Genomic DNA, 27,007 nt, shown 5'->3' on the forward strand with positions numbered 1-27,007 from the left:
ACACAAAATCTGACAATCGGAAAATCTCAATCCGTTTCTTTTGTGCGGAGACTTCAAGCTGTGCTTTCCTCTGTCCTGTCTCATTTTGCACATTAAAGACTGGTGCTGATTATTTTTATTTTTTTTAAACTAAGAAAATTCCATTCAAGAAAGTCTAAGATCGTGTGCCCTTCTACCTGTTGTTAGATGCGAATCGAAAAAACAAGAATGTGTGTAATTTATACTTATAATTTAGTTTTTTAGTCAGGTATGTTTTCTTGTATTAGCAAGAAACACTTCATATTAGTAAAAGCCAATGTGCTGTTTGAATGAAAACAGTAAAAGTATTTTTGTATGCAAAGATCCTCAACATTCCTTCAGTCATGTACAGAAATGTGAAACTCCTTCACGCTCTCTTCACGCAGGTGTAGCTTGTTAAACTTTTGCTCGAAATCAGATCAAACTACATTCAAAGGAAGCACTCCAGAGCTTTTTACATTTCCAAGAGATCATTTACGGCCATCTGAACCATTACTAAAAGGTCTGTGTAGAGTCTGAATTGCGTAACTTGTTCATCTCAGTGCTTTGTTCTGCCTTCCTGGAGTGGCACTAGAAAAGACGAGGAAGGTGTTTGGCGTGTTTGTGTTTCAGATGCTGGCTAGCACAAAGCATGACGTGTCAGGGTGTTCTGCATCAGTGCCTCCCGTTTATCATCTTCTGCTGCTCTGAGATTATCTCTGGGTCTCACAAATGCTCTTTATGTCTGTAGACATGAGAGAAACTACACTTTGAGTCAGATTTAACTTTTAGATTTTTTGTAACCCAACCTAAGAATCCATCTCATGGTGAATTTTGGAACGCTTGTAGCTGGTCTAAACTAGATGGTCGTTAGCTGGTCCAAGCTGATAAAAACCATCCAGGACCATCACCAAACCATATAGTCACCATTCAAAGTGGATTTTGGAGGAGCTAGAAAACCAGCTCCAAAACCAGTTTTAATATGGATTTTCCAGTGGAGTAGACTTGCAAAGACTGATTTCAAAATGGGCTGGACGAATAAATCCAAAGCTTGCGATTTAAGCCAATCTGATTCAGTCTTCATGCGACGCCATTTTAGAGTGTGTGCATCATCCCCCGGACAAAACCAGCTGCTTCGTCCTTCATTTAATGCCCATTTGTGGTGTTTTCATGAAATATTTTGTCAGCCAGGCTCAAACATTTAGTCTCAAATGTTTGATGAGGTTAAAGGTTTGGTTGTTATGCAGACGTTCATGTTTTTGCTGTGTCGTTTGCACATGCAGATTTTTTTTTTTTTTGTGCTCATTGATTGGGTTGTGAATGGTAGACGATACCTGTACTGGCTCTCTCATCTTCTTTTCATCCTGTGAATCTATGCTCTGGTTGTGGAGACTGCACTTTATTCTTTTTCCCTTCTTTATGTCTTTTGCTTTTTGCTCTCTTTGTCTCTGGCCTGGATTTCTCCCCAAAAGTGTCTGGTCTGATGAGGTTTTAGGCCTCATGGATTTGTGCAAGTGTGTGTTATGTGTGTGTTCAGTGTATGCGTTATGTGTGTTACCGGAACATTTGACTTCAGGTGACATAACTCTCGCTGTGGTTGCGAGAGCGTCAATGCATTTATATTCTACCAGGTGTGGGATGAGATGGAAAACGACACCTGGTATAAACAGCCATCTCTGCTGATACTCTGCAGAAAATACATGGAAGATATTGTAATATAAGACATACAAAAAGGTTTAGAAAAAATATAGTTGTTTATTTTATAAGATGTTAAATAGATTGAAATAAATTTATATACAGTGTATGATTTGAAAGTAAAACAGGTATTTTGTAACAGATTAATTATTGAAGTGTCTTACTTTGGGGGACGTAAAGCTTTCTGTTTGTCAGTTCAGCGAGTTGATGTTGCACAGTCAATGATGTATGGCTTGTTTTTTCCCCCTTTTATTCTTCTGTGTACATATACCATCACAACAAGCTTTAACATATTGTTAATATTGTTTTAAAAGAAATTAATAATAAAAAAGTTTACATTCTGAAACAGCTTGGATGTTATAGTGACTTTTCATTATTTTTACACTTTTTTTTTTAAACCTATAATTATAAACACAACCTCTTGCTTAATTTGTATCGCAAAATGTGCTTGTCCAATAATATTGAATTTTAAAAATCGACTGTAATGCAATTTCAAAACATACATTATTATCCTTAAGGTCATGTTTCTTCTTCCCGAATCACAAGCAGCACAAAACTAAACCTGGTTTCACAGACAAGCTTATTAAGCCAGGATAAGACCTTTAGTTTAATTAGGACATTTAAGTATAGCTTTCAAAAAGGTGCCTTAGAAAAAAAAATAACATTACTGGTGTGCATCTTGAGACAAAACAATGGCACTGACATATTTTAAGATATTTTAGCCCTGATGAAGCCCTGTGCGCCGTTGGCAAAATAAACCAGCATTACTTTTTCAGCTCCATCTTTTGTTTGTTCTGACCACTTGGTATTCTCCAAAAAATATTTTAAGATATGTCTGTGCACGTTACTTTCGTTAAAACAGCTCAAACATGCAGTTTGGTCTGTGAAAGTGGGATCAAAGTTGCAGACGGTGTCCTCCGTGCCTGTAGTTGGCGCTGCGGTTCCTTGCAGTGTTTAATCTTCTGCTGCTGCTCGTGATTCGGGAAGAAGAAACACGAACTCGCCGCGCGCTTGGAGTTTGTTTACATTCCGTGAGGATTGAGCTGACTTCAGATTTCAATAAATGACAGTGTATGCTATAAAATCGCATTAACTTATATTGTTTCAAAATGAAAAAGAATAATACGGTGTAAAGTTCAGATACGCAAGCTTAGCAAGTCTATATCCTGCAGTCGCTTTCATATAAGTTACTTATACACGTATTAAACTTCATTAAATGCTGGTTCGGGCCAGATCGTGTAACGTTAGAGGTTTGGGTCTAACTGTTAGATGTTCTAACCGTCTCAGGTTTCAGAGATGGCAGGTCCAGCGGATCACAGTGACAGCGGGTCCGGTTCTGCTCTTCAGGCTGTGTTTGAACAGCTGCGGTCCGCGCACACTCTCTCCCTGACCCTCGCCAGCCCGCTGTGCCTGGCTGTCGTCGCTCTGGACCGGTACTTGGGCTTACAACATCCCTCCGGTGAGAGCTACAGCTACGACCTGACGATCACGGACGGCCGATGGAGGATGAAGTGTCAGCTGGCGGACAGTCTGACCCGCTGGGTCCGGACGGGATCGCTGCGCTGCGGGGCGGGGGTCCTGGTGTCACTGCTGTCGTTGGTTCACGATGAGACGAGACTGAATCACAGTTACCTGAGGATAGATGGCATTCACAGCGTCGTGGAGCTTCCTGAGAGATTTACGTCCATTAAAGACGTAGAGACAATCCCGCAGTGGTGCCAGGACTATGTGACCCGATCCGATGGACCCCTGCAGTTGAGCAGAAAATATTATTTACCACTGTGGATAAACGATGATCCTTATGGGAGCGTGTGGGTTCCGAACAACCCACCTCCAGACGTGGTTATTGATGGTATGAGATCAGCAGTGGAAGAAAAAAAAAGTATACAAGCGTGTGTGTATACTGTATGTGTATGTGTATGTATGTATGTATGTATGTATGTATGTATGTATGTATGTGTGTGTATATATAATATGCATGCATACATAGATAAATACATACATATTTATACATTACACACACACAGAGATGTATATTCATGCATATACAGTACCAGTCAAAAGTTTGGAAACATTACTATTTTTAATGTTTTTGAAAGAAGTCTTATGCTCATCAAGCCTGCAGTTCAAAAAAAACAAAAAAAAAACAGTAATATTATGAAATAAATAAAATAATGGTTCTCTTTTTTTAATATACTTTAAAATGTAATTTATTTTTGTGATGCAAAGCTGAATTTTCATCAGCAAGTACTCCAGTCTTTGGTGTCTTATGATCCTTCAGAAATCATTCTAATATGATGATTTATGATCAATGTTGGAAACAGTTGTGCTGCTTAATATTTTTTTTAGAACCTGAGATACTTTTTTCAGGATTATTTGATGAATACAAAGTTAAAAAGAACTGTATTTATTTAGAATAGAAATCTTTTGTAACAATATACACTACCGTTCAAAAGTTTGGGAACAATAACTATTTTTTTTAAAGAAATTAGTACTTTAATTCAACAAGGATGTGTTAAATTGATAAAAGGTGATGGTAACGATTTATATTGTTAGAAATGTTTTTATTTTGAATAAATGCTGTTTTTATGAATAAATGCTGTTAATGTTTTACTCATCAATGAATCCTGAAAAAAGTATTCCAAAAAAAATATTAAGCAGCACAACTGTTTTCATCAGTGATAATAACTGAGAATCAAATCATCATATTAGAATGATTTCTGAAGGATCATAAGACACCAAAGACTGGAGTACTTGCTGATGAAAATTCAGCTTTGCATCACAAAAATAAATTACATTTTAAAGTATATTAAAAAAGAGAACCATTATTTTAAATTGTAACAATATTTCATAATATTACTGTTTTTTTTTTTTTTTTTTTTTTGTTTTTAACTACAGGCTTGATGAGCATAAGAGACTTCTTTCAAAAACATTAAAAATAGTAATGTTTCCAAACTTTTGACTGGTACTGTACATAACATGCATACATACATATAAAGGTTTAAATAAAAGTTAGGCTTATACGCCTATAAAGCCTAGTTAGTTTAGGGCCAAACTGTTTGCTTGTAATTATTAATAAACGTATAAGTGCCATACAAAAAATAAAATATTTGTATATAAATATTAAAAAATATATATTAATATAGTAATATTAAAATTAGTATGAAACGAAAGTTGCAATAGTCCTTTCTTTCTTATTGTGACGTATAACTGAGTGAAACGGCTTCTTGCACAAGAAAAATGTAGGGCGGGACGGGACTTGATTTTGTCCATCGGGAATTGATGGATTGTTTGGTAGTTGTGGTTTGCTATTGCTGTGATCTGTGAGTGACAGGTTGCCCCGCCCTCATGCCAGTAAACGCATCATCAGAGAGAATATGAATATTCAGAAGAAATATCATCAAATATCATCACTACTATTTTCAAATAATAATAGCTTAAAAGTGTTGGATTATTGAGTTTGACAAATGGAGTTGTATGTCAAAAATTGTGTACAAAAAATGAGAACATCGAATGAGAGAATTTACATGTTTGTAATATTCAAACACAGCTGTTCTTTTGCACACAATTTATAATAGTGAAATAGTTATAGTTAGGCCTGTCACGATAACAAATTTTGCTGGACGATAAATTGTCCAAGAAATTATCGCGATAAACGATAATATTGTCGTTCTGAGACCATTTTCATTTCATATAATTATAATGGCATAATAATGCAGGTACACCTTTTCAACGATCTATAAACTTTTATTTCTAAAGAATATTAAACATTGAAAACGGAAAACATTTTAAATATCCCAAAAAATGAACAAAACAACCAAAAACAATGAAAGCAATGGACTCTTAGTGTCTGTTAACAAAATAAATGTCTGTTAATAAATAAAATGAAACAAAATTGCACTTCAAAAAATATTAAACATTAGGCTTTAGACATTATTAAATAGTGATACATTCCATAACAGGCAAAACTGACAGTTAGGACCTTTGTAAACAAATAAAAAAAAGCCTCAACAAGCCATATCGCACAATTTTGCACTGTTACTCCTGTTACTTTGTCCTCCTGTTACTTTGTCAAGTGATTGTGTACTGTCGGGAAGGCATGCTACGCACTGAAAATACTTGGTTAGGATTAGGGGTGAGGAGTGCGTGCGTATTACACGCCATAAAGAGCGTATCATATGCACGCAAAAACTATTTTTGGCGTATAAATGGCACGAGAAATAACATTCGTGGTATAGATACGCATTTTCATGTGATCGGGCTCGCTGTCGCAACTCACAACTAGCGTCTTCTCTCTCTCCCGGCAGTAGCCGCAAACACTCCCGCCGGCGCTTTCCCATACAAAGACCATGTGACTGAGCGCCGCGGCGCCGCCTTCTCACACAAAGACCATGCAACTGACAACAAGAGGGTTCACTCCTCCTATACGCTAAAGAACCGAGCGAGAGTGGTCATCCAGTCTCTTTGGTAGAGAGAGAGAGACGAGGAAAACAAACAAGCATGCAAATGGAATTATCGCGGCCGGAAAAATTATCGAGCTCGTTTTTTTTTATCGTGCGATTAATCGACTTATCGACTATCGCGACAGGCCTAGTTATAGTATTTAGAAATAGTATAGGAATAGTCTGGGCAATGTTGTTGTCTTTCTTTTTTTCAGTCTCTAGAATCACTCTTCTTGCGGATCTGGATGCATTCTTTCACAGCTCCAGACGCCCTCTCCCACTACTGGTCCGAATTCTGCATAGGTCCAGGATCCGGTACTATGGAAAACCAGGACAAAACATTGACTTCCCATTTCAGGTGAGTTGAGGTCATACTGTAGGTCACATAGTTTTTTTGTCTGCAGCTATTGATTATTTCAGCGGTGCCAAACATAATCTTTTTTTTCACTCCCTCTTTCTTTCACTCTTTCAGGTGTACTGTGAGGTGGCTGATCAGAGTGGCGTCATGTCTATGGTTGTATGGAATGATCTTTGTCCTGAGTGGTTCAACCGGCTGACAGTTGGCTCAGTTCTATATCTACAGCAGTACTCGCTGAAACACAGTTATCAGAAGCGCTCTAGGCCACAGATCCACACACTCTCTCTTATGACTTTCCACTCCATTGGTATGAACTCCAGAGCTTTTCCAAAGCTAGCTTTCTTATGCAAGTATTTCAGCTGGGTTTGTATTATACAGGTTCAATATTGGACCATTTCATGGATTAGTTACATTATTTCAGCTCTTTGGTTGTGGTTGTTTTGTGTGTTGTAGAGATCTGCTTAAATCCTCGAAGTCCTGCATCTGTAGTGACGGTGATTCCACCAAAAAGTGTTCAGCCTCAGTGGGGTCTGCCTGATGTCCCATACAACTTTGCCACAAGGTACACATACTCGCCACTTACAAACATTTTCAATTGTTAATTTCAGTGTTAATTTCCATGATAAATAATCATTTTCGTCAACAAATTTTTTTCACTGACGAAAACGAGACTATAACTAAATAAAAACCAGTTTTGAATGCGAAAATCGTGACAAAAATCTTTGGACATTTTCGTCAAATAATAAAAATGAGATGAAAATTATTGGCAGGGACGGTTTGGGAAGAGATCCAGTCAGAACTGATGTCCTGCTTGGTAGATGATGTGCACTTTTGAATTGTAACGTGCTGATCTACCCAGCGGGACACAAGTTGGCATACACTTGCATGTGTCATACAACATTCAAAAATGTAAACGTCTGGTAGAAAGAGAAGAGCGGACATATGGTGAACCTAAAAATGGATGAATCTAAAAAAAAAAGCATGACGATTGCAAAAGAGAGCTCAGTTCATTCCGTTTTTCTGTGCTCACACAGAAAGCCTCCTCTCAGACAGCTGAATTGAGCTGTCTTGCGTCTTTTCGTTCTTGAACGGAAAAGTACACACAAAATTATGTCAAAATATCAGTTTTGCCAAGTATTCACGTAAACGCAGTCAGTTATGTCTTAAGTGAACGTAAACATTTGGTAGAATATTGAATGTGTATCAGTGTATTGAATCCATGCATTTGGCCTAAACCTGCTGCTATCCATCATCATTAATGTAATAAAACAAAAGAAAAAGAGAAAATCACTCAATGCACTTGACTGAATAATTTTAATAGCTTTAATATAGATTCATCTATATTTAATTTTTACAAATAAATATATCTGCTTGAAAGAGTGAAAATTGAAAGAATTGTATGCAAGTTGTTATAAAGAATGCATATATCATTAATTGAAGAGACCATGTTTTATTTAATTTTAAGATAAAGACGTTATGTCACAGCAGTTAAATCTGTGTGTGTTCTGCATGTTCAAACCTTAAAGGGGCATTAGGGGATTCTTTACAGAAACATTTTATGTTATGCTGGTTGAAAGTCTCCTCATATCCTGATAGCAATCACTATGTAAAGTGGTCTAAATGTATTTTATATGTATGTATATATATATTAGTGGTGGGCTGTTATCGGCGTTAACGCGAGACTCTTATCGCGCGATAAAAAAATATCGCCGTTAATCTATTCTCCAAGTTGGGTTCGGAGCTGGCTCAAGCTACACAAGCTATGATGACGCAATCTACCCGAGGCCGCGAGGAAGACACGGCTGCAACGCATCATATTCGTCGTCATCTTAAACACTGTAACACAGCTGAAAGTGAAAACTGGTGAAAAAGATCGGTGCAACGAGCAGCAGCAAACTATATAGACAGAGTGTGTGAGGTAACAGTTCGGTAAGTTAAAACGTGACTTATCCGTTCTACCACCTCAAATTCAAAACGAAACATATCACTGAATACCAGCGTGCGCGTATTATTCCCAATATATCTGAGTGGTGTAGAACATAATCTCTGTCTGCGCCCGATTTTAAGAATCGTTGTTGTGTTTCTTTTTAACTGAAAAGACATCAGTTAGACAATATTCTAATTTTAAATTTGGGGTTTCATAAGCTCCAAGCCATAATAAACATTAGACCTACTTAAGTCTCTGCAGCTAGTGTACTTACATTTTATTTATCTGCAAAATGATGTTGTATACTTACAGTTTTGCACAATATATGTTCTCAAAACTACATACACCCTTTAAAAAAAAATACATTTAGCAGTTGTTTAGCAGGGTCTGTGTAACCTGTTCTGAAATTGTTTTATTATAATATCGTTATCGCAAGAGGCTGCAATGTATATCACAATATGGATTTTAGGCAACATCGCTAGTAGTTGATAATAACATAGGCCTACCTAATGTTGCCTACGGACGGTAACAGTACAGTAGTAACCTTTTACAGTGAGTAGAACAGCTTTCTTAAGCAGTTTGGGATGCATTTTGGAAACAGGAGATGAGCCCCTGGTCTAATGCGCCACCTGACTTGAGAAACCCGTTCTCAAAGACTTACTTTTATAGTCATTATTTGGGTAGCACACATATTCTGAATGCCTTCGGCAGAATTCAAATGAGCCATTTTAATCTAGATTAATCTAGATTAATTTCAAAATTAATCTAGATTAAAAAAATTAATCTATGCCCACCTCTAATATATATATATATATATTATAGCAGGGTTTGAAATTAACACCTGTAAAAATAGCTATGGCGGTTAACACTGGCAAATCACTAGCCAATTTGGCGTGTTACTTACTATGTTTGCTCACTTTGCTGGGGAAGTATATATATATATATAAGCTGTGACATAGTTCATCTGATTTAGCCTATTTCTTTTTCTTTCTCTTTTATTTTTATTTTTTTTTGGCTAGTAGAAGTTCTGAATGACCGGTAACTTAAACATTTCGTACCCAAATTGGCCAGTGAGTGAAAAAGTTTATTTCATACCATGTATAATATATACACTCACCTAAAGGATTATTAGGAACACCTGTTCAATTTCTCATTAATGCAATTATCTAATCAACCAATCACATGGCAGTTGCATCAATGCATTTAGGGGTGTGATCCTGGTCAAGACAATCTCCTGAACTCCAAACTGAATGTCAGAATGGGAAAGAAAGGTGATGGCATGGTTGTTGGTGCCAGACGAGCCGGTCTGAGTATTTCACAATCTGCTCAGTTACTGGGATTTTCACGCACAACCATTTCTAGGGTTTACAAAGAATGGTGTGAAAAGGGAAAAACATCCAGTATGCGGCAGTCCTGTGGGCGAAAATGCCTTGTTGATGCTAGAGGTCAGAGGAGAATGGGCCGACTGATTCAAGCTGATAGAAGAGCAACTTTGACTGAAATAACCACTCGTTACAACCGAGGTATGCAGCAAAGCATTTGTGAAGCCACAACACGCACAACCTTGAGGCGGATGGGCTACAACAGCAGAAGACCCCACCGGGTACCACTCATCTCCACTACAAATAGGAAAAAGAGGCTACAATTTGCACAAGCTCACCAAAATTGGACAGTTGAAGACTGGAAAAATGTTGCCTGGTCTGATGAGTCTCGATTTCTGTTGAGACAATTAGATGGTAGAATCAGAATTTGTCGTAAACAGAATGAGAACATGGATCCATCATGCCTTGTTACCACTGTGCAGGCTGGTGGTGGTGGTGTAATGGTGTGGGGGATGTTTTCTTGGCACAGTTTAGGCCCCTTAGTGCCAATTGGGCATCGTTTAAATGCCACGGCCTACCTGAGCATTGTTTCTGACCATGTCCATCCCTTTATGACCACCATGTACCCATCCTCTGATGGCTACTTCCAGCAGGATAATGCACCATGTCACAAAGTTTGAATCATTTCAAATTGGTTTCTTGAACATGACAATGAGTTCACTGTACTAAAATGGCCCCCACAGTCACCAGATCTCAACCCAATAGAGCATCTTTGGGATGTGGTGGAACGGGAGCTTCGTTCCCATCCCACAAATCTCTATCAACTGCAAGATGCTATCCTATCAATATGGGCCAACATTTCTAAAGAATGCTTTCAGCACCTTGTTGAATCAATGCCACGTAGAATTAAGGCAGTTCTGAAGGCGAAAGGGGGTCAAACACAGTATTAGTATGGTGTTCCTAATAATCCTTTAGGTGAGTGTATATATATATATATATATATATATATATATATATATATATGTGTGTGTGGAAGGCGTAGGACCATAAAATGTTTGTTCGGTCCGAATGAAATGATTCCATGTGTTCCCTGTCAGTCAACGTGTGTTTGCATACCACTGCGTGTTGTTAACGCAGACATCATACATCATCAGTGCGTTCACGTACGCTGTGCAGACAGAGCAAGAATTGCAGGCAAACAACCTAACTTTCCTAACTGAACCGACAACAAGTGGCAAGTATCTACATTTCAGGTTTGACAGTACAGTTCTACCGCTGACTTTGCCCTATGCAGATAATTCAGTGAGATTCGAATACTGTGCTTTCTTTCCTTTATATCAACAGGTCAACTTCTGAACTGGAGTCATTTCACAATCACATATGTATGCAAGCGCTTCTTTCAATGCTAGCAGGCTATAGTTAGCATTTCCCTGATCACCTATTGCACCTTTAATATCATGCATGTTAACAGGTTAATAGGCCTAGATGTTTTCTCCAGGAGTATATACAGTAGCTAATGAGTTTGGAAATTTTAGAGAAATGCTTAATTGATGCATTACAATTTAACTAAACCCATTAGGTTTTAGACGACTAAACAATTCAGATTACCAAAATATAATTTAAACTAAATTACATTTTACAAATGAAAAAAACTTAATGGCTGCTAAAAATTCATGTTTGCTAAACTAAAAATAATAATATTATTTCATATTAATTCTACTGTTTTACTATGTTTTAATCAAATAAATGCAGCCTTGAAGCTTCTCCTTAACTGTCACCGTCCCGTATACGGGACGCCTAACTTTACTTCCCTATATTACTATTTAATCCTAATCTAATTATGACAAACTATATATCGTTGGAAAGTTCTAAGACTCCTAAATAGATATTTAGGACTGTTTTTTGTTATAAATTATGTAGGAACAGAAATAGATGAATTTATGACAAGAGTGCACCTCAAAAAATCTACGTAATAACAGGAGTTCTGACCTTTGTCACAAAAAGTTGATGCACACACTTTTAATAATTGATATGTTGGTTTTTATGCTAAAATTTCATTAGAAAATATATAATCTAGTATTTGTCAATAAAAAAATATAAAATAATATTATCTTCTAAAAAGTATAATATTTATATTATCCTCTAAAATATTGTATTATATTTTTTTTATCGCATTTTTTATTATATTACATATTTTATTAGTTATCATAAATTAGGTATCATTTGAAAGCTTATGATCTCAGAATTCATCCTGTGAAAACTGTTTTGAAATTGGACATTGTGTTACCATAGAAACGGTACTCTAAATTATTTTATCAGGCTCCTCCCTTTTGGGCATCCTTATGATTCATAATTTATGATCAAAAATTTTTCTAATCTTGACAAAACACATATTGTCAGAAAGGTCTGAGTCTCAAGGTTCCATATTTTGTGACAGAAGTGATATTTGGACAAGTTTATTCATTTGTTATGGTAGAATGCATACAGTAAAATTCAATGGAATTCAATAACACCCGGTGGCTATTTTTGGTAATACGCCTAAACAAAATCTCATGGGAACTTCATTTTTTGGGATATCAACTTCAAATTTGGAACACAACTTGGTTAGATATTTGGCTTTGATTTTATAGTAATTTTTTTGTAAAACATATTTTGTAAAATATATATTTTATATAAAATAAAAATATTAAATAAATTATATTTGATTTAATGTAAATTTAAACTTCCATAACTTTTTCATACTTTATTTTTTTGAAGTGCTTTCACTTCAGCAATAATCTGCTATTTTTTACCTTTAAAACAAGACCAAACTTAGGTCTATACTCCAAAGCATTCTTGAATTACAACCATTTAAGCTTGAATAGTGCATTTTAATGTCCATTCTCAAAAAGGGGGGTGACAGTTAAGGGGTTAAAAAAAGTTAATTTAAGTAATAGTATAGTTATTAACGTGTTAGGGTTATTTTATTGTATTATGGTTTTTATTTTTAATAATAAAGTCTCCTAACTAAACAAAACCTCTCTCTGTGATCAGGTCAGAGGTGGACTCAATGAACAGTAACCAAGCCTGTGATGTCATTGGTCTAGTGACTTATGTGGGCCGGGTTGAGCGAATCAGGAGCAAGGAAAAGACAGGTATAGGCTATTATTGAACAGCTGGTTGTCAGTTAAGATCATTATACAGGTAAGATGTTGTTCCTGCTTTGTCTTTACGGCCTGTCGCATCTTGTTACATCTGCATGTGTGTGTATGTGTGTGTGTGTGTGTGTCAGGACCTGAAAAGTTTTGGGCGTATCGCTGGGTACATGCAGTGGATGGGACAACTGACTCTCCTTTTATCCTGGAGATCTTCTCCTCATCCCAGCCAGAGATTTTCAACAACATCTGTCCTAGTAAAAACCCCGCCCATGGCTTTATGTCCACAAGCATTGTATTTCTCTAATGCTGAATGACCTGATTTGATTCTCACTCTCTCTCTCTCAGTGACGTACCTGGTGTGCACTCAAATGAGGGTGTGTCAGACAGGCTGTTCTGTGTATCTGACCAGTAGCACAGAAACACAGCTCTTCATCACGGGTAAATTTCAGCTACAATGAGGTCACAGATAACCACAATCAGCTCAACTGTTTATATGTCTCTTTTTTTTTTTTGCATTAACAGGCTGCCATAAAAAGCAGCCCTACGTCAATGAGCCAAAAGTTAAAGCCTTCATCCAGTGGACCAAGACACTGAAGGACAGTGTCGTGCTGCGGAGGACTGCAGTTGGAGGACATTACCGCTACCCTCCTGCCCCACCCACCTTCACACCAACCACCACCAATAGCAACATGACCAGTAAGAATTTCAAGTCCACATGAAATCAAGTTTTTTTTATGGAATATTGCAGTATTTGTTATATATGATTTATCAGTTTTTATTATATTAATTTAAATTTGTATGTATTTAAATCTATGTGCCTCATAATCTTTAATCAAGACTTCTCTGATAATGTGTTTACTGAGCGAGGGGATCTCACATGAGATCACAGCAATAGCAAATCACAACGATCCTCAATAGACAAAATCAAGTCCCGCCCTACATTTCACTCTTATATACTTAACAATAGGGAAGAAATTAATTCAGTTTCATGCTGACTTTAAATTTAGACTGTAATGCAAATAAGACCATTGCACGCAGTCATGTTATTTTATTTCCAATGTTTAGAAGACTTATAGACAATATTTTAATGTTAAAGGTGATGTAGGGCATCTGGGAAAATGTTAACTTTAGCCTGATAGCACTAAAAGCGTACGTCCCACACAAGCGTGCCGCACAAGCCCTGAAAAGTGAAGCCAAAACGTCTCGATCGCCCCCCGGTGGCTGGTCCTAGTATAGGTCATAAGCCCCGCCTCCCCGTGTTATTCAATGGGACGCGAGACCAACTAAACAATTAAATTACACTTGAAATATCTTTTTTCCAAAGGTGGTTTCTTTCATTTGCTGTCGTTTTTATCACGCTGATGTAAGTTCAAGTGTCTGTTTCAAAAATAAGTTGGTTTTTAGTTAGTTACGTGATGCGGGGGTGTAACGTCATGATTGACAGCTGTGATTGACAGGTTCTCTGAGCGAAGTAGTCACTGAAGCACCAACGGACATTTTTTTCGTGATCTTCGGAGGACTGAGGAGATTGTATTTACTTTATTTTAACAAGCCTCTTGTCGTACTGCAATCAATTTTTTAAAAAGTGTGCAGAATGCACTTTCCCTGCGAGAGTGAGGGCGGAGCGTTGTTTTTGCGGCTTTACTTCCTGCTCACTACTGCGCAGGTCTGGTCCCGAAATCGCTACTGCGCAGACTCAAGTTCCAATATGTCAGCGCCATATCGGGACTCTGGCGGCTTCAGTTCTCATCAATGGAAGAGAGCGAAGGGGCGTCGTCCATCTTTTTTTACAGTCTATGGTCCCACAGTACTATAATACCAAACGTAAACAAATTCTTGAAAACAGAATTAGATGCAGCATGTTTTCGGTTTGTTTAGCTAGCAAAACTTGTCAGTGTGTCATATTTCTTGCATGCCAGGTGTTCCACGATGAGAGTCTGGTTGTTGTTGCTGCTTGCCTGCCATTCTCGCTCCGTCTGCAAAGCGTACGTGAACACACTAATGACTTATGTCGTCTAAAGTAAACAACACGCAGCGGAATGCAAACACACATTGACCGACAGGGAACACATGCTATAGGACCATTCGGACCATGACATAAGTATTTGATACATCAGAAAAGCAGAACGTAATATTTGGTACAGAAACCTTTGTTTGCAATTACAGAGATCATACGTTTCCTGTAGTTCTTGACCAGGTTTGCACACACTGCAGCAGGGATTTTGGCCCACTCCTCCATACAGACCTTCTCCAGATCCTTCCGGTTTCGGGGCTGTCGCTTGGCAATACGGACTTTCAGCTCCCTCCAAAGATTTTCTATTGGGTTCAGGTCTGGAGACTGGCTAGGCCACTCCAGGACCTTGAGATGCTTCTTTACGGAGCCACTCCTTAGTTGCCCTGGCTGTGTGTTTTGGGGCGTTGTCATGCTGGAAGACCCGGCCACGACCCATCTTCAATGCTCTTACTGAGGGAAGGAGGTTGTTGGCCAAGATCTCGCGATACATGGCCCCATCCATCTTCCCCTCAATACGGTGCAGTCGTCCTGTCCCCTTTGCAGAAAAGCATCCCCGAAGAATGATGTTTCCACCTACATGCTTTACGGTTGGGATGGTGTTCTTGGGTTGTACTCCTTCTTCTTCTTCCTCCAAACACGGCAAGTGGAGTTTAGACCAAAAAGCTCTATTTTGTCTCATCAGACCACATGACCTTCTCCCATTCCTCCTCTGGATCATCCAGATGGTCATTGGCAAACTTCAGACGGGCCTGGACATGCGCTGGCTTGAGCAGGGGGACCTTGCTTGCGCTGCAGGATTTTAATCCATGACGGCGTAGTGTGTTACTAATGGTTTTCTTTGACACTGTGGTCCCAGCTCTCTTCAGGTCATTGACCAGGTCCTTCCGTGTAGATCTGGGCTGATCCCTCACCTTTCTCATGATTATTGATGCCCCACGAGGTGAGATCTTGCATGGTGCCCCAGACCGAGGGAGATTGACCGTCATCTTGAACTTCTTCCATTTTCTAATAATTGCGCCAACAGTTGTTGCCTTCTCACCAAGCTGCTTGCCTATTGTCCTGTAGCCCATCCTAGCCTTGTGCAGGTCTACAATTTTATCCCTGATGTCCTTACACAGCTCTCTGGTCTTGGCCATTGTGGAGAGGTTGGAGTCTGTTTGATTGAGTGTATGGACAAGTGTCTTTTATACAGGCAACGAGTTCAAACAGGTGCAGTTAATGAGTGGAAAACAGGAGGGCTTCTTAAAGAAAAACTAACAGGTCTGTGAGAGCCGGAATTCTTACTGGTTGGTCGGTGATCAAATACTTATGTCATGCAATAAAATGCAAATTAATTATTTAAAAATCATACAATGTGATTTTCTGGATTTTTGTTTTAGATTCCGTCTCTCACAGTTGAAGTGTACCTATGATAAAAATTACAGACCTCTACATTTTCTACGTAAGTAGGAAAACCTGCAAAATCGTCAGTGTATCAAATACTTGTTCTCCCCACTGTATGTTTGAACCAGAAACTGATTCTGAAGTGAAAGAGTGAATTATACAGGCTCGTATAAGTTGATGTATCAGAAAGAATGGTAATGCGTTTTATGTATCGCTCTCTACGTCGTCGGACACATAACAGTAATCGATATGATTAGCCTTTTGCTTGACTATGTTATCAAACAGCTAATAATGTGTTTATACATGTTAAACATGTTCCCGTTCGCCTACTCAGAGTCAGACAGTTGCCTTCTAAAAATCAACATCCTTAGAAACGCTTTGAACATCAAAGAAAGTCAGTGGAGAAAAGCACTGCATGTTGACGTGATGGTTAAATGTTTGACAGTAGGAAACGGGGGCGGTTTCAAATCGCTTTTTTGAGACTGTCTTTGGTACACTGCAGTTTTAAAGGGATAAATAAAAATTCTGTCATTTACTCACCCTCAAGTTCCAAAACTGTATGAATTTCTTTCTTCTACTGAACACAAATGAAGATATTGTGAAGAATACTGGTAACCACACAGTCGATGGGCAACATTGACTTCCATAGTATAGGAAAAAAATTACTATGTAAATCAGTGGGGTCACATGTTTAATCCTGTGTGTTGTAGATGAGTTTTCTATAACTGCAGTGACTGAGCTGAAGGGGGAGCTGGAGAGTCTGCATTACAGGGAGCACAGGAGAGTAGCTATACAGGGTCACGTGGCTGCTGTGCAGTTCCACATCTGGCCACCACAGCCTGAGCCGCCACACAGTCATCAACAACAGGTCTGTACTTCTGAATCAAGATGAAAACAGCCAGTCAGCTGCAGCCACCTTGAGGACAGTCTGTTATTTCCCTTTACATTTTTTTAGAAAGAATCTAAATGTGCTGACAAAAATAATGACATCATTGGTGATGTCTTTAAAGGAGGAGGGTGTCTCAGTACGAGGGGTCAGCAACACAAAGGGTGAGATGACTCTGTCACAGAGAGAAACGGATTCAACCTCACCTGATTCGGATATTACAGTCTCACCCAAACGCAGGAGAGTGCAGACAGGCTCTAGGTAAAGCTTTCTTAACCAGTACAAGTAGCCAAAGTGAATCAGATCCATGGTATTTTTCATTATACACTACTGTTCAAAGGTTTGGGGTCAGTGAGATTTTTTTTTTATTTTTTATAAATAAGTCTTTTAAGCTCACCAAGACTGCATTTATTAGGTCATAAATACAGTAAAAACAGTAATATTGTGAAATTTGATTGAAAATTAAAATAACTGTTTTCTATTTTAAAATATTACAAATTGTAATATATTCCTGTGATAGCAAAGCTGATTTTTCAGCATCATTACTCCAGTCTTCAGTGTCACATAATCCTTCAGAAATCTTTCAAATATGCTGATTTGCTGCTTTGCAATTCTTATTATTATCAATGTTGAAAACAGTTAAGCTGCTTAATATTTTTGTGGAAACCATGATGCATTTTTGTCAGGATTATTTGATGAAAAGAACTGCATCTATTTTATTATAAATCACCCCAATCTTTTGAACAGCGGTGTAAATGTTTAAGGAAGAGTCTAAAGACAAATGTCAATAAAAATTAATGCAAAAAAATGTTTCTTGGCAGGTAAGACATTTAATGGCTGGTTTACTAGCCAGTGGCAGGTGTGGCAACAAGGATAAACAAATATTGCTTAATTAGTGTAATTACTTCATATGAAAAGTTTTTAATTTCATTAGTATGTCACCAATTATTTTTTTCCCCTCTTTGTTTAGAGTGCATTGTCAGTATTTTACCAGATCCAAAATGCAGTCCAACAGGTAATCTAAGCACATTACACACAGTCTCACTTGAATTAATTAATTAGGAAGAATTTCGTAAGAATTTGTTATTCAATTTTACATCTACATGTTTATTTTTTAAGTAAAGAATTCTTCTAAATTAAAATATTGTGTGTTAAAGCCCATAAATAAAACAAATCACTTTTCAGTTAAGCATACTGATAACAAAATATCTATATGCATTTTTTTTTATTATTGTCTAGTTAACTATCATATATTTTAATCTGAAAATGTACCCGTTTTGTTTTTTATTACGACCACAGTTGAAAACTGTGTATTTAGCATTTATTCCATTTGAGTGCCTTGCCCTATTGACTCCCATTGTAAGTGCACAATATGAATAATATTTTTTTCTCCATTGAGGTACAGTGCAGGTATGCAGGTTGCCTTTACCTCTCACGAAGAGGAAGAAGAAGAACAACAGGACGAAAGGGAGTTGGAGTCAGACGAATCTGAGGGTGAAGATGAACACATATCATTTAGACAGTCAGCTGTAGGAAAAGGTGTCGCACCTTCTGAACATCACTGACACATGTATAATATAATACATAATTGAATGTGTTAAATATCTGGAGTAATTTGTAATGATAAAATATACATTAACTTCTGTTCAAAAGTTTGGGGTCAGTAAATCATTTTATTCAGCAAGGATGCATTAAATTGATCAAAATGTAAGACATTTATAATGTTAAAAATCTTTAAAAATGTATCACTGTTTCTGAAAAGGTATTCAGCAGCACGACTGTTTTCAACATTGTTAATAATAAGAAATGTTTCTTGAGCACCAAAACAGCATATTAGAATGGTTTCTGAAGGATCATGTGACACTGAAGACTAAAGTAATGGCTTTGATTTGCCATCACAGGAATATATTACAGTTTAGCAGAAAACAGAAGTTATTTTACATTTTAATAATATTTCACATTATTTCTGTTTGACCTGTATTTTGATTAAATAAATGTAGCCTTGGTGAGCATAAGAGACTTCTTTCAAAAACATCAAATTTCTAAACGGTATTGTAATATCAAATATTGTGTTGTTATTTTTAAAGAGACTGACCAGACATCGCAAGTCCCAGATGTACAGCAAGCTGCTAGCCACCCCATTGCATTATGGGAGAGCAGAGTCTGGCCGTTAGTGAAACAGCAAGTGGCAGATCACGTTTGCAGTGGCAGACTCGATCAGGAAAGTATTCCTGAAAAATTCCACTTTGACGACAGAGAAGTTCTACTACATGACCTGAACCTGAGCCCAGCAAGATGGAACCCCGATCTGACCTCACAGACGCACACGCGCACACCTGTGGCCTGCCCCGGTTACTTCATGCTCACGATTCTGGGTGAGAGCAGCACTTGCAGCTCACTATGTTGTGGAATGGAGCTTCAGGTAATAACTGGACCTCTCTTCTCCTCTCAGGGCTGAATCAAACGGCTGCAGTAGATGTTCTGTTTGTGCCCGTCGTCTCATCTGATGACCCCAGAGCTGCTGGAGTGCCACACACTCAGCATGACAACTCACTGCTGTCCTGCATTTCATCAGGACGTCTGTGTGTTCAGCCAGACGGCAGCTTTCCCGCACCAGGTGTGTGTGTTTTACCACTCTGTTCTGTTCACATCCTCCATCTCTGCTGAATAATCTGTGAGTCACAGTGCATGTTTTTTTTCTGCAGAGTCGTTGATGAGTTCTGCCCCTATGCTGGAGTCAGAGCGTGTGGTGTGTATTGTTGATCTGTGTCTGCTTGGAGAAGGCAGGGTGGAAATGATCTGCTCTAAACTCTACAGGACAGCGGACACCTGCCAGCCCGACAGCACTCAATGAGTGGACACACCTAATAAAAAAAAAAAATCAATCATGCCAAAAAAAAAAAAGCAAAGTCCTGGACAAGGAAGATGACATGTGCCGGGACTGATATCAGTGTGTTCTTATTTGAGTTATTTTAGGGGACTGGAAGACTAATTTTATGTGTAAAATGGCTTTTTTGTTGAGTTTTTGTTCGTTGTTGTATAGATAAAATATGATTATAATCTTTTGTTTGAAATTTCAGGAAACGTTTTAGAAAAATAAACACTCAAAACGTTCTTTAAATCTATTTATTTTCATGTCCTGATTTTTCTTTTGCACAGACAACAGATTCATGTAAAGACAGTATAAATTAAATATTTTAATGTAAAACATTTGCTCTGCACCGTCAGTGCCCTCTGAGAAATACTAGGGCTTTTCACACTTGAAATGGTTGACTGGGTACTTCTACGTTTCACACTGTTCATACTTTACCCGGGGTTAACAATTAATCCTGAAGTTTCACACTGGACATTTTTAAACGCGGGGTTATAACGTTCTTGTTTGCTGTATCCGTGACGTGTCATTGATTGGACGAACGCAGCACGGGAACTGTTTACATAAAGGCTCTGGCATTGCGCGTCTTCATTCAATATATTACCGTGTTGTTTTCCCTGAAGGTTCTTTTTGGACTATAAAGGTAAGAATAAATCAGTCTCTCTTTACTCCAATTCGCGTGTTTTCACTCAGTCACATTTCCCTTCAATCGCTGAACCGTTTAGTACAACAGGCGGTGTTGGTGTGATTGTCCAAAGCACGTGAATGAGGCAAGCGATTTGCTGTCTATTGTTAAGCATCTAGCCCTAACATTCTGAAGTAACCTTTCACGGTGCAGTTTGACAACGCAAAATTGGTCATAACCCGGGTAAAAAGCGGTGCTAAACTCGCTTCGGAATTACAAGTGTGAACCGTTCCTTTGACCCCGTGTTAAAAGCGGGGTTTAGAAAAACGTTACGCGCAGTGTGAAAAGCCCTTTTGAAATTTAAAATGTGGCGTGAACGAATATTTGCATAGATCATTCAACACATTTTTCAAGTCAAAATTGTAGATAATGCTTGATATATTTTCTCCTAACCCCGTAGCATATTTTTTAGTCAATACTCATATACACGTCAAATATTTTTTGTTCATATAAAAAAAAAAAGTTTTTGGTGTGGTCCAGTTTTAAATGCAAATTGTAACTGTATAAAATGAACAAACTTCCTGTTGCTACTGGAAATAAACCTGGAGATGAGACTAAGGGACCACAGGCTTTTTATTAAAATACTGTAACCCTGGGCCTGGATTTTCCTTAGTAGTGTCACAATGAGAAAGAGCTACTAAACACAATGTGGACAACGTGTATTAACACAGAAAGTGTGTGTGTGTGTGTGTGTGTGTGTGTGTGTGTGTGTGTGTGTGTGTTTGATATCCCTGCTGAGGTAAGAAACTTCTCATAAGAGTGAAGCATCACAGAAAAAAAGAAACATGCCATTACCTTCTTCACCACATCACATTATTGGTAAAATAATAATTTTGTAATTAAACCTAATTACAAAACGTTTAAACTCTGCTGGAAACATGGCACATTAAAATATCTCATAATTTCCATCTCTCTCTCATCTGCAGTCACTATCACTCATTCAGCTCCGTGTGCTGTACATGTCTGCGTCCTCTGGATTAGACTGGCCGTGGTCCAGCAGAGAAGGGTCAGGAACAAAGCGTGACTTTACTAGGATAAAAAGAAAAGGGGGATATTAGTATGTGGAGAAGAGGAAGTGTGTATGCTGCCAAGTCATGTAAGAATGATTGAATTTGCAAGGTAAACATGAAGATGCACACAAGCAGCACCAAAATGTAAAAATTTAACAAACATGGTGGAAGCAAACTGGTATTTACTGACCAGTATAAACTGGTTTGGAGTCAGAACTTTTTTTTTTTTTTTTACTTTTACTTTTAATTAATATTTTTATTCAGCAAGGATGTATTAAAATTGATCAAAAGTGACTGTGACAGTAAAGACTTTAACATTGTTAAAAAACATTTCTATTTCAAATAAATGCATGACCAAACAACATTTCCCATTATTTGGAAAGCAGATTGATAAAATAGAAAAATATATATAAAATAAAATATAAAAAGCCTAAATTACACACAAATTAAGGTGCATATTTTGCTCTTAATTAACCCTTCCCGTCTTTGTCAGGTACAAAAAAAAATAAACTGATCAATTCGTCCATTTTATTCTACAGGAATTTACTAGGAAGGCTGCATTAGACTTGGAGGAATATAAAATAAAATAAAAAGTTCTCTCACTTGTGGCTGGCTCAACTACAGGAGGTTGAGATGAAGGCGGAGCCTCTTCTGATGGGGGAGGAGTCAGAGGTATGGCTTCTTCAGCAGAGGGCGGGGTAACAGAAGCCGGTTCCTCATCTACTGTGGTTGGGGTGGTATCTTCAGGAAGGATGGGGGCAGGGGGTGTGCTTTCCTCTACTGTAGATGTAGTTGAGGGCGTAGCCTCTTCTATAACAACCGTAGGTGCAGGGACTTCAAATTCTGGACTAGCAGGGGCAGCTTCTGGGACAATTTCAGGATCGGACTCCTCAAGAGGAGTAATATTCGTTTCAGCGGAAGGTGTTGGCTCAGGAGCAGTGTCTTCAGCACAGTCAGCAGGTGCTGCTTCTGGGGCAGTTTTGACCACAGGTTCTGGGACAGGGGGCTCAGGCGTGCTTTCTTCGACAGTTTCAGCAACAGGCTCCAGGGTGGATTCTGCATCTCGGACAGTACCATCAACAGGTTCAGGGGTAGTTTCTGTAACTGGGGCAGTCTCAAGTGCAGGGGGAGATTCAGGTTCAGAGAGTGGGGAAGCAATTTGGGTTGTTAAATCAACAACAGAGGGAGGTTCTACAACATCTTCTGATACGATAACAGCTACTGGGGACAATTCCACTGATTCAGCTTTGGATGTTGGTGTAACTTCCTCATCTGAAACAGCAGGGGGCGGCTCAGACTCGGGTGAGAGTTCAGAAAGTGCTTTAACGGGTGATTCTGTATCTGGGCTCGTTACTGCAGCAGCAGACTGTAAAAAAACAAATTATATAGCAATATATAAAATTACTTTTAACATTGGAGTAAAATAAATGCAAAATTATCTTGACAGGCTAATTGGCTACGCTTAATTAGTATAAAACTTAATTTCGTGTAAAGTGTTTTTAATTAGCGACATCTTTTTTTTCCATATTGTGATGTACATCTGAAATGTGTGAAACAGATTACCCCACCTTACTAAAAAAAGTAAGGTGGGGAATTGGTTCTATGGTCGGTTGATTGTAAAGATCTTAACGCAAGCTTCTAGTCGATTATAAGAAAGAGGGTTTAAGCAGAAAAGATGATTGGAGAAGTGTGTATTTCACAAGAAGTTCGAGTTATCATACTTTAATCAAAAAATTACAATGTCAAAAAAAAAAAAAGTGCACAGATGAATTGTTTACATCAACAACATTTAGAAAAAGCCAACTTAAGGGGCTTATATTTGCATTTATTACTTTAGCAGACACTTCTCCAAATTTGCATAATTTTAATATGAAATATGTAATTACCTCCACGCTAACAGCAGACATGATGACATCTTCCTTTGGTTTGGATTTCAACATTGAAGCAACAGATGAACTGACATTATACACCTTTTTACCTGTGATCTATTAAAAAAAAATAGTTTCAACAATGAAGTAGAAATATATTGGAGAAGAAAAGATTTCCTAAGTTTGGGAAAAATTTACATCAAGTCAAAATATTTTTGAGAGAGAGAGAATGTACCTTCAGGACTGCAACAGTCTGTGTGGGGTAACATACAGCAGTACCAGCAGTAGCCAATCCAAGAGGTACGACAATCCTCTTTAAACGAGAGCCTGGGCAAAAACACACACACACAGATGCTGCTTCTTAATCGATTTAAACGGTAAAACAACATGCAGTGACCGCACACTAAGCTTACCCTTGCGTGCCAGAACCAGGCCACCCAATCCAGACACACCGATGACACCCACTCTTGGCAGGAAGCCAGGGGGTGGATCTCGAAGGAAGTGATACGTGTCTGAAATGAGAGGGTCAGAGGTTAAAGGTCAGGTTCACAGTCATTTCCTGCCTTTCGCTCAATCGCACACATCAGACTCACCTTCCCCGGCCTGGTAAACAGATATCACACCAACTTTGACTGAAGTCAAGGCGCTCTGTAAAAAGAAGAGAGAATGCTAACAGATCATTTTGTTGTTCCGTCAATCATATTATAATAGCTATGTTTCCACCTAAAGTTGCGGATCTATCTTGTACGTTAAATTGGAATATCACATGAAACATCTGCGCAGTTTCCTACCCATGTATTATAGAGAACAAAAGAGCGGGAAAATGAAACGCAATCAATGCTGTCATGTTATCTTGCGTTCGGATGCCTGGTGTTTGTAAATGCAATCGTGTGAGGCGGCTCTGGGAGGTTATTATATTAAATCATTCTGATGACAGACTTTGGCTCAGGCATTTCAGAATAACTAAAACAACATATTATGAGATGCTGTGAAATTAAACTGATCTGCTGGTGAGTCCAGTTATCCAATCACATCCTCTGTTGAGGTGTTGATTTTTTTTTTTTTTTTTGAGCATTGAGTGATTCATTCTGTAAATGCGTTTCCATCATAGTTCATGCACATGTCTTCTTATTGGATAAGATATGATTTTTTATATGCACATTTTTAGAATTTATGTGAATCTTGATGTTTCCATCCAGCGCTTTTTTATGTGATATTCCAAAATTTGTTTTTGAATAGGTGGACGGAAACATGGCTAATGACAAACTCATTCCTTATCACAGTGTGACAGGACAGCATGTGTATCAGACCTGCACGGCTCTGACATACGGCTTCAGGCCCGTCCTCACGCCCCCCAGCCCCGTCTGCACTACACCAGGCTGCTCTTCCACTAATGGCACAGCAGGAACATCTGGGGAGTAGATAGACAACTGGACAGAGGCAGAAACAGAAAGAGAGGACATGGTGATATTTTTAACACATGCATTACTTCACACTAATACACTACTGTTCAAAAGTTTGGGGTCTTTAAAGTCTCTTAATCTCCTAAGGCTGCATTTATTCGATCAAAAACAGTAATATAGTGAAATATTACAATTTAAAAATGTAATTTATTCCTGTGATGGCCAAGCTGAATTTTCAGCATCATTACTCTAGTCCTCAGTGTCACATGATCCTTCAGAAATCATTCGAATATGCTGATTTGCTGCTCAGGAACTTTTGTGGAAAACACAACCATTTATTTCGTTTGTAACATTATAAATATTTGTCGCTTTTGATCCAATAAATGCATCCCCAATAATGCACATACATCAAAAACACTGCTGATAGGTGTATTATATTCCAAACATGACTTCTTACCTCTCTTGGAGATATTAGCTCCTCATTTTGTTTCTCATTCATGGAATAAATTCTGAGTGAACCCAAACCCACTGCAGCAGCAGCAGGAAGCGCTGCGTATTTCAGAATCTGAGGATCAACACAATATTTTATTAATAAAGACTCATTCATATACCATAGGACTTACATGTTACTACCATATTTCATGCCCAAAACATGGGAGAATATGATGGTACATTTATATGTGTTGTGTAGTTTTCAGTGAACATGTTTGCAGTAATATAATGCCTATAATAACGTAGAACTATAATAATATAATGCCATTTGTAGTATAACAATCAGCTTTGTCCTGGCTGAGCGTTTTCCCCCTTTCAGCTTCTTGATCTTCCCTCAAGCACATTATCTATATTAGTTTAATGGACTGAAGCAAGAAAAGACGCTTTACTGCGTGTAATAATCCCAAACCAAAAGCTGTCTTTTGAGTCTTCTGGGTGATAGAAAGCGACAGAGAGAATGTCGTTTCCCGAAAATTAGAGACAGGTGCCTCAAAAAGCTCATCATGTATGAGAGTGAGTTTAGGAACAGCATGTTCTTCGCTGTGGTTTAACAAACTCGTGAGAAATTATACTTGACGAAATTGCGTGATACTCTACTGCAGAATGGATATATTATAAAAGAATGAACATAATCATTTGAACTAACTCAGTTGGAAGTGTAACTCACCTTGGCCGCCATGCCGGTCCCGCCCCCTTCGGTCTCACTACGGAAAGCAGGAGGAGTCATGAAAGCCCTAAAAACGCGAGAGAATATTCCTGATTGGCTTCTCATATTATTAATATTAATAACAATTATTATTACTATTGATTTTATTATTATTATTATTATTATTAATACAACCCGAGCTTCCATTGTCTTGACAGATGAAAATATCTGCCTTATGGTCTAATTGGTGTATTTGAAGAATATGATAAGCCACACATTACAAGTGTATAATTTGTTCTGTCTCCCATTGCAGTTTAATGTCCAGAGACAACTGTAAGGAATCAGGTGTACCATTTTGATTTTAGAGGTGGGGGAACAAAAATTCAAAGAAAATAAATAAGAATGACTAGATAATCTATACATCTATGATGTTGGTTTAGTGGTAAGATTCTTCCCGTTGATAAGAGCCCCATCAAAACTGATCCTTTCTTAGATAAACCAAGTGAAATTGGTATTGCATGTCAGTGGATGTACATCAGAAATGATGGACACTGGAAGCATCACACGACAACACACAAATGCAGAGTGCAGAGAACTCAGTTTATTAGTTTAACATTTTACAATCTGTATTATATATATTTATATATGTATTTATATTTCTGAAAGCAAAGAGGGTTAGCTTTGAATAATACTGTGAATAAATATTAGGCTCTTCCTGGTGTTTTAATATACAGAAGGGGACATTTTTGAAAGAAAACCTTGAAAAAAGAGCAATATGTTCCGTCTCAATGTTGCAGTGCAACTTACACCTTATACAGCATAGCCGTGTGGGGGAGAGAAGGGGGGACATGCCCTTAAAACCACAGTGAA

At 38.0% G+C, this 27,007-nt stretch overlaps 2 protein-coding genes across 9 annotated transcripts; one reads left to right on the forward strand and one right to left on the reverse strand.

Annotated features, from left to right (window-relative positions):
* Positions 1-2,651: 2,651 nt before the first annotated feature.
* Positions 2,652-20,285, forward strand: radx (RPA1 related single stranded DNA binding protein). 8 transcript variants are annotated; one of them, XM_081364866.1, is made up of 16 exons: positions 2,652-2,763; positions 2,980-3,544; positions 6,350-6,492; positions 6,607-6,799; positions 6,946-7,054; positions 12,775-12,875; positions 13,013-13,132; positions 13,224-13,316; positions 13,401-13,574; positions 16,986-17,143; positions 17,286-17,422; positions 18,132-18,176; positions 18,567-18,655; positions 19,249-19,536; positions 19,614-19,778; positions 19,867-20,285. In XM_081364866.1, the coding sequence occupies exons 2-16, from the start codon at positions 2,989-2,991 to the stop codon at positions 20,013-20,015; spliced, it is 2,520 nt and encodes an 839-aa protein (XP_081220992.1). In that variant the 5' UTR covers positions 2,652-2,763; positions 2,980-2,988; the 3' UTR covers positions 20,016-20,285. The 8 variants fall into 8 exon arrangements, with proteins under 8 accessions (XP_081220992.1, XP_081220987.1, XP_081220988.1 ...); XM_081364859.1 differs by having other exon boundaries at positions 2,674-2,763; positions 2,980-3,574; positions 18,561-18,700; XM_081364860.1 differs by having other exon boundaries at positions 2,674-2,763; positions 2,980-3,574; positions 18,567-18,700.
* Positions 20,280-26,200, reverse strand: apool (apolipoprotein O-like). Its single transcript, XM_081364878.1, has 9 exons — positions 26,159-26,200; positions 25,457-25,564; positions 24,907-25,026; positions 24,190-24,244; positions 24,010-24,108; positions 23,832-23,923; positions 23,615-23,713; positions 22,332-23,094; positions 20,280-21,747 (listed from the first exon to the last, which is right to left on the reverse strand). The coding sequence occupies exons 1-9, from the start codon at positions 26,168-26,170 to the stop codon at positions 21,659-21,661; spliced, it is 1,437 nt and encodes a 478-aa protein (XP_081221004.1). The 5' UTR covers positions 26,171-26,200; the 3' UTR covers positions 20,280-21,658.
* Positions 26,201-27,007: the final 807 nt, after the last annotated feature.

The sequence above is a fragment of the Scardinius erythrophthalmus genome, assembly GCF_964197995.2.
Source record: "Scardinius erythrophthalmus genome assembly, chromosome: 5".
Lineage (NCBI taxonomy): Eukaryota > Metazoa > Chordata > Actinopteri > Cypriniformes > Leuciscidae > Scardinius > Scardinius erythrophthalmus.

What these genes read in the sequence shown, in the direction of transcription:
- radx (XM_081364859.1), top strand. Translation starts at nt 2,989, where the DNA reads ATGGCAGGTCCAGCGGATCACAGTGACAGCGGGTCCGGTTCTGCTCTT. An exon ending in AGAGTGCAGACAGGCTCTAG is followed by an intron (nt 17,423 to 18,131) that starts GTAAAGCTTTCT and finishes CTCTTTGTTTAG; the next exon opens with AGTGCATTGTCAGTATTTTA. An exon ending in CGGCAGCTTTCCCGCACCAG is followed by an intron (nt 19,779 to 19,866) that starts GTGTGTGTGTTT and finishes TTTTTTCTGCAG; the next exon opens with AGTCGTTGATGAGTTCTGCC.
- apool (XM_081364878.1), bottom strand. An exon ending in TGTTTACCAGGCCGGGGAAG is followed by an intron (nt 24,109 to 24,189) that starts GTGAGTCTGATG and finishes CTCTCATTTCAG; the next exon opens with ACACGTATCACTTCCTTCGA. An exon ending in TGTAGTTGAGCCAGCCACAA is followed by an intron (nt 21,748 to 22,331) that starts GTGAGAGAACTT and finishes TTTTTATCCTAG; the next exon opens with TAAAGTCACGCTTTGTTCCT.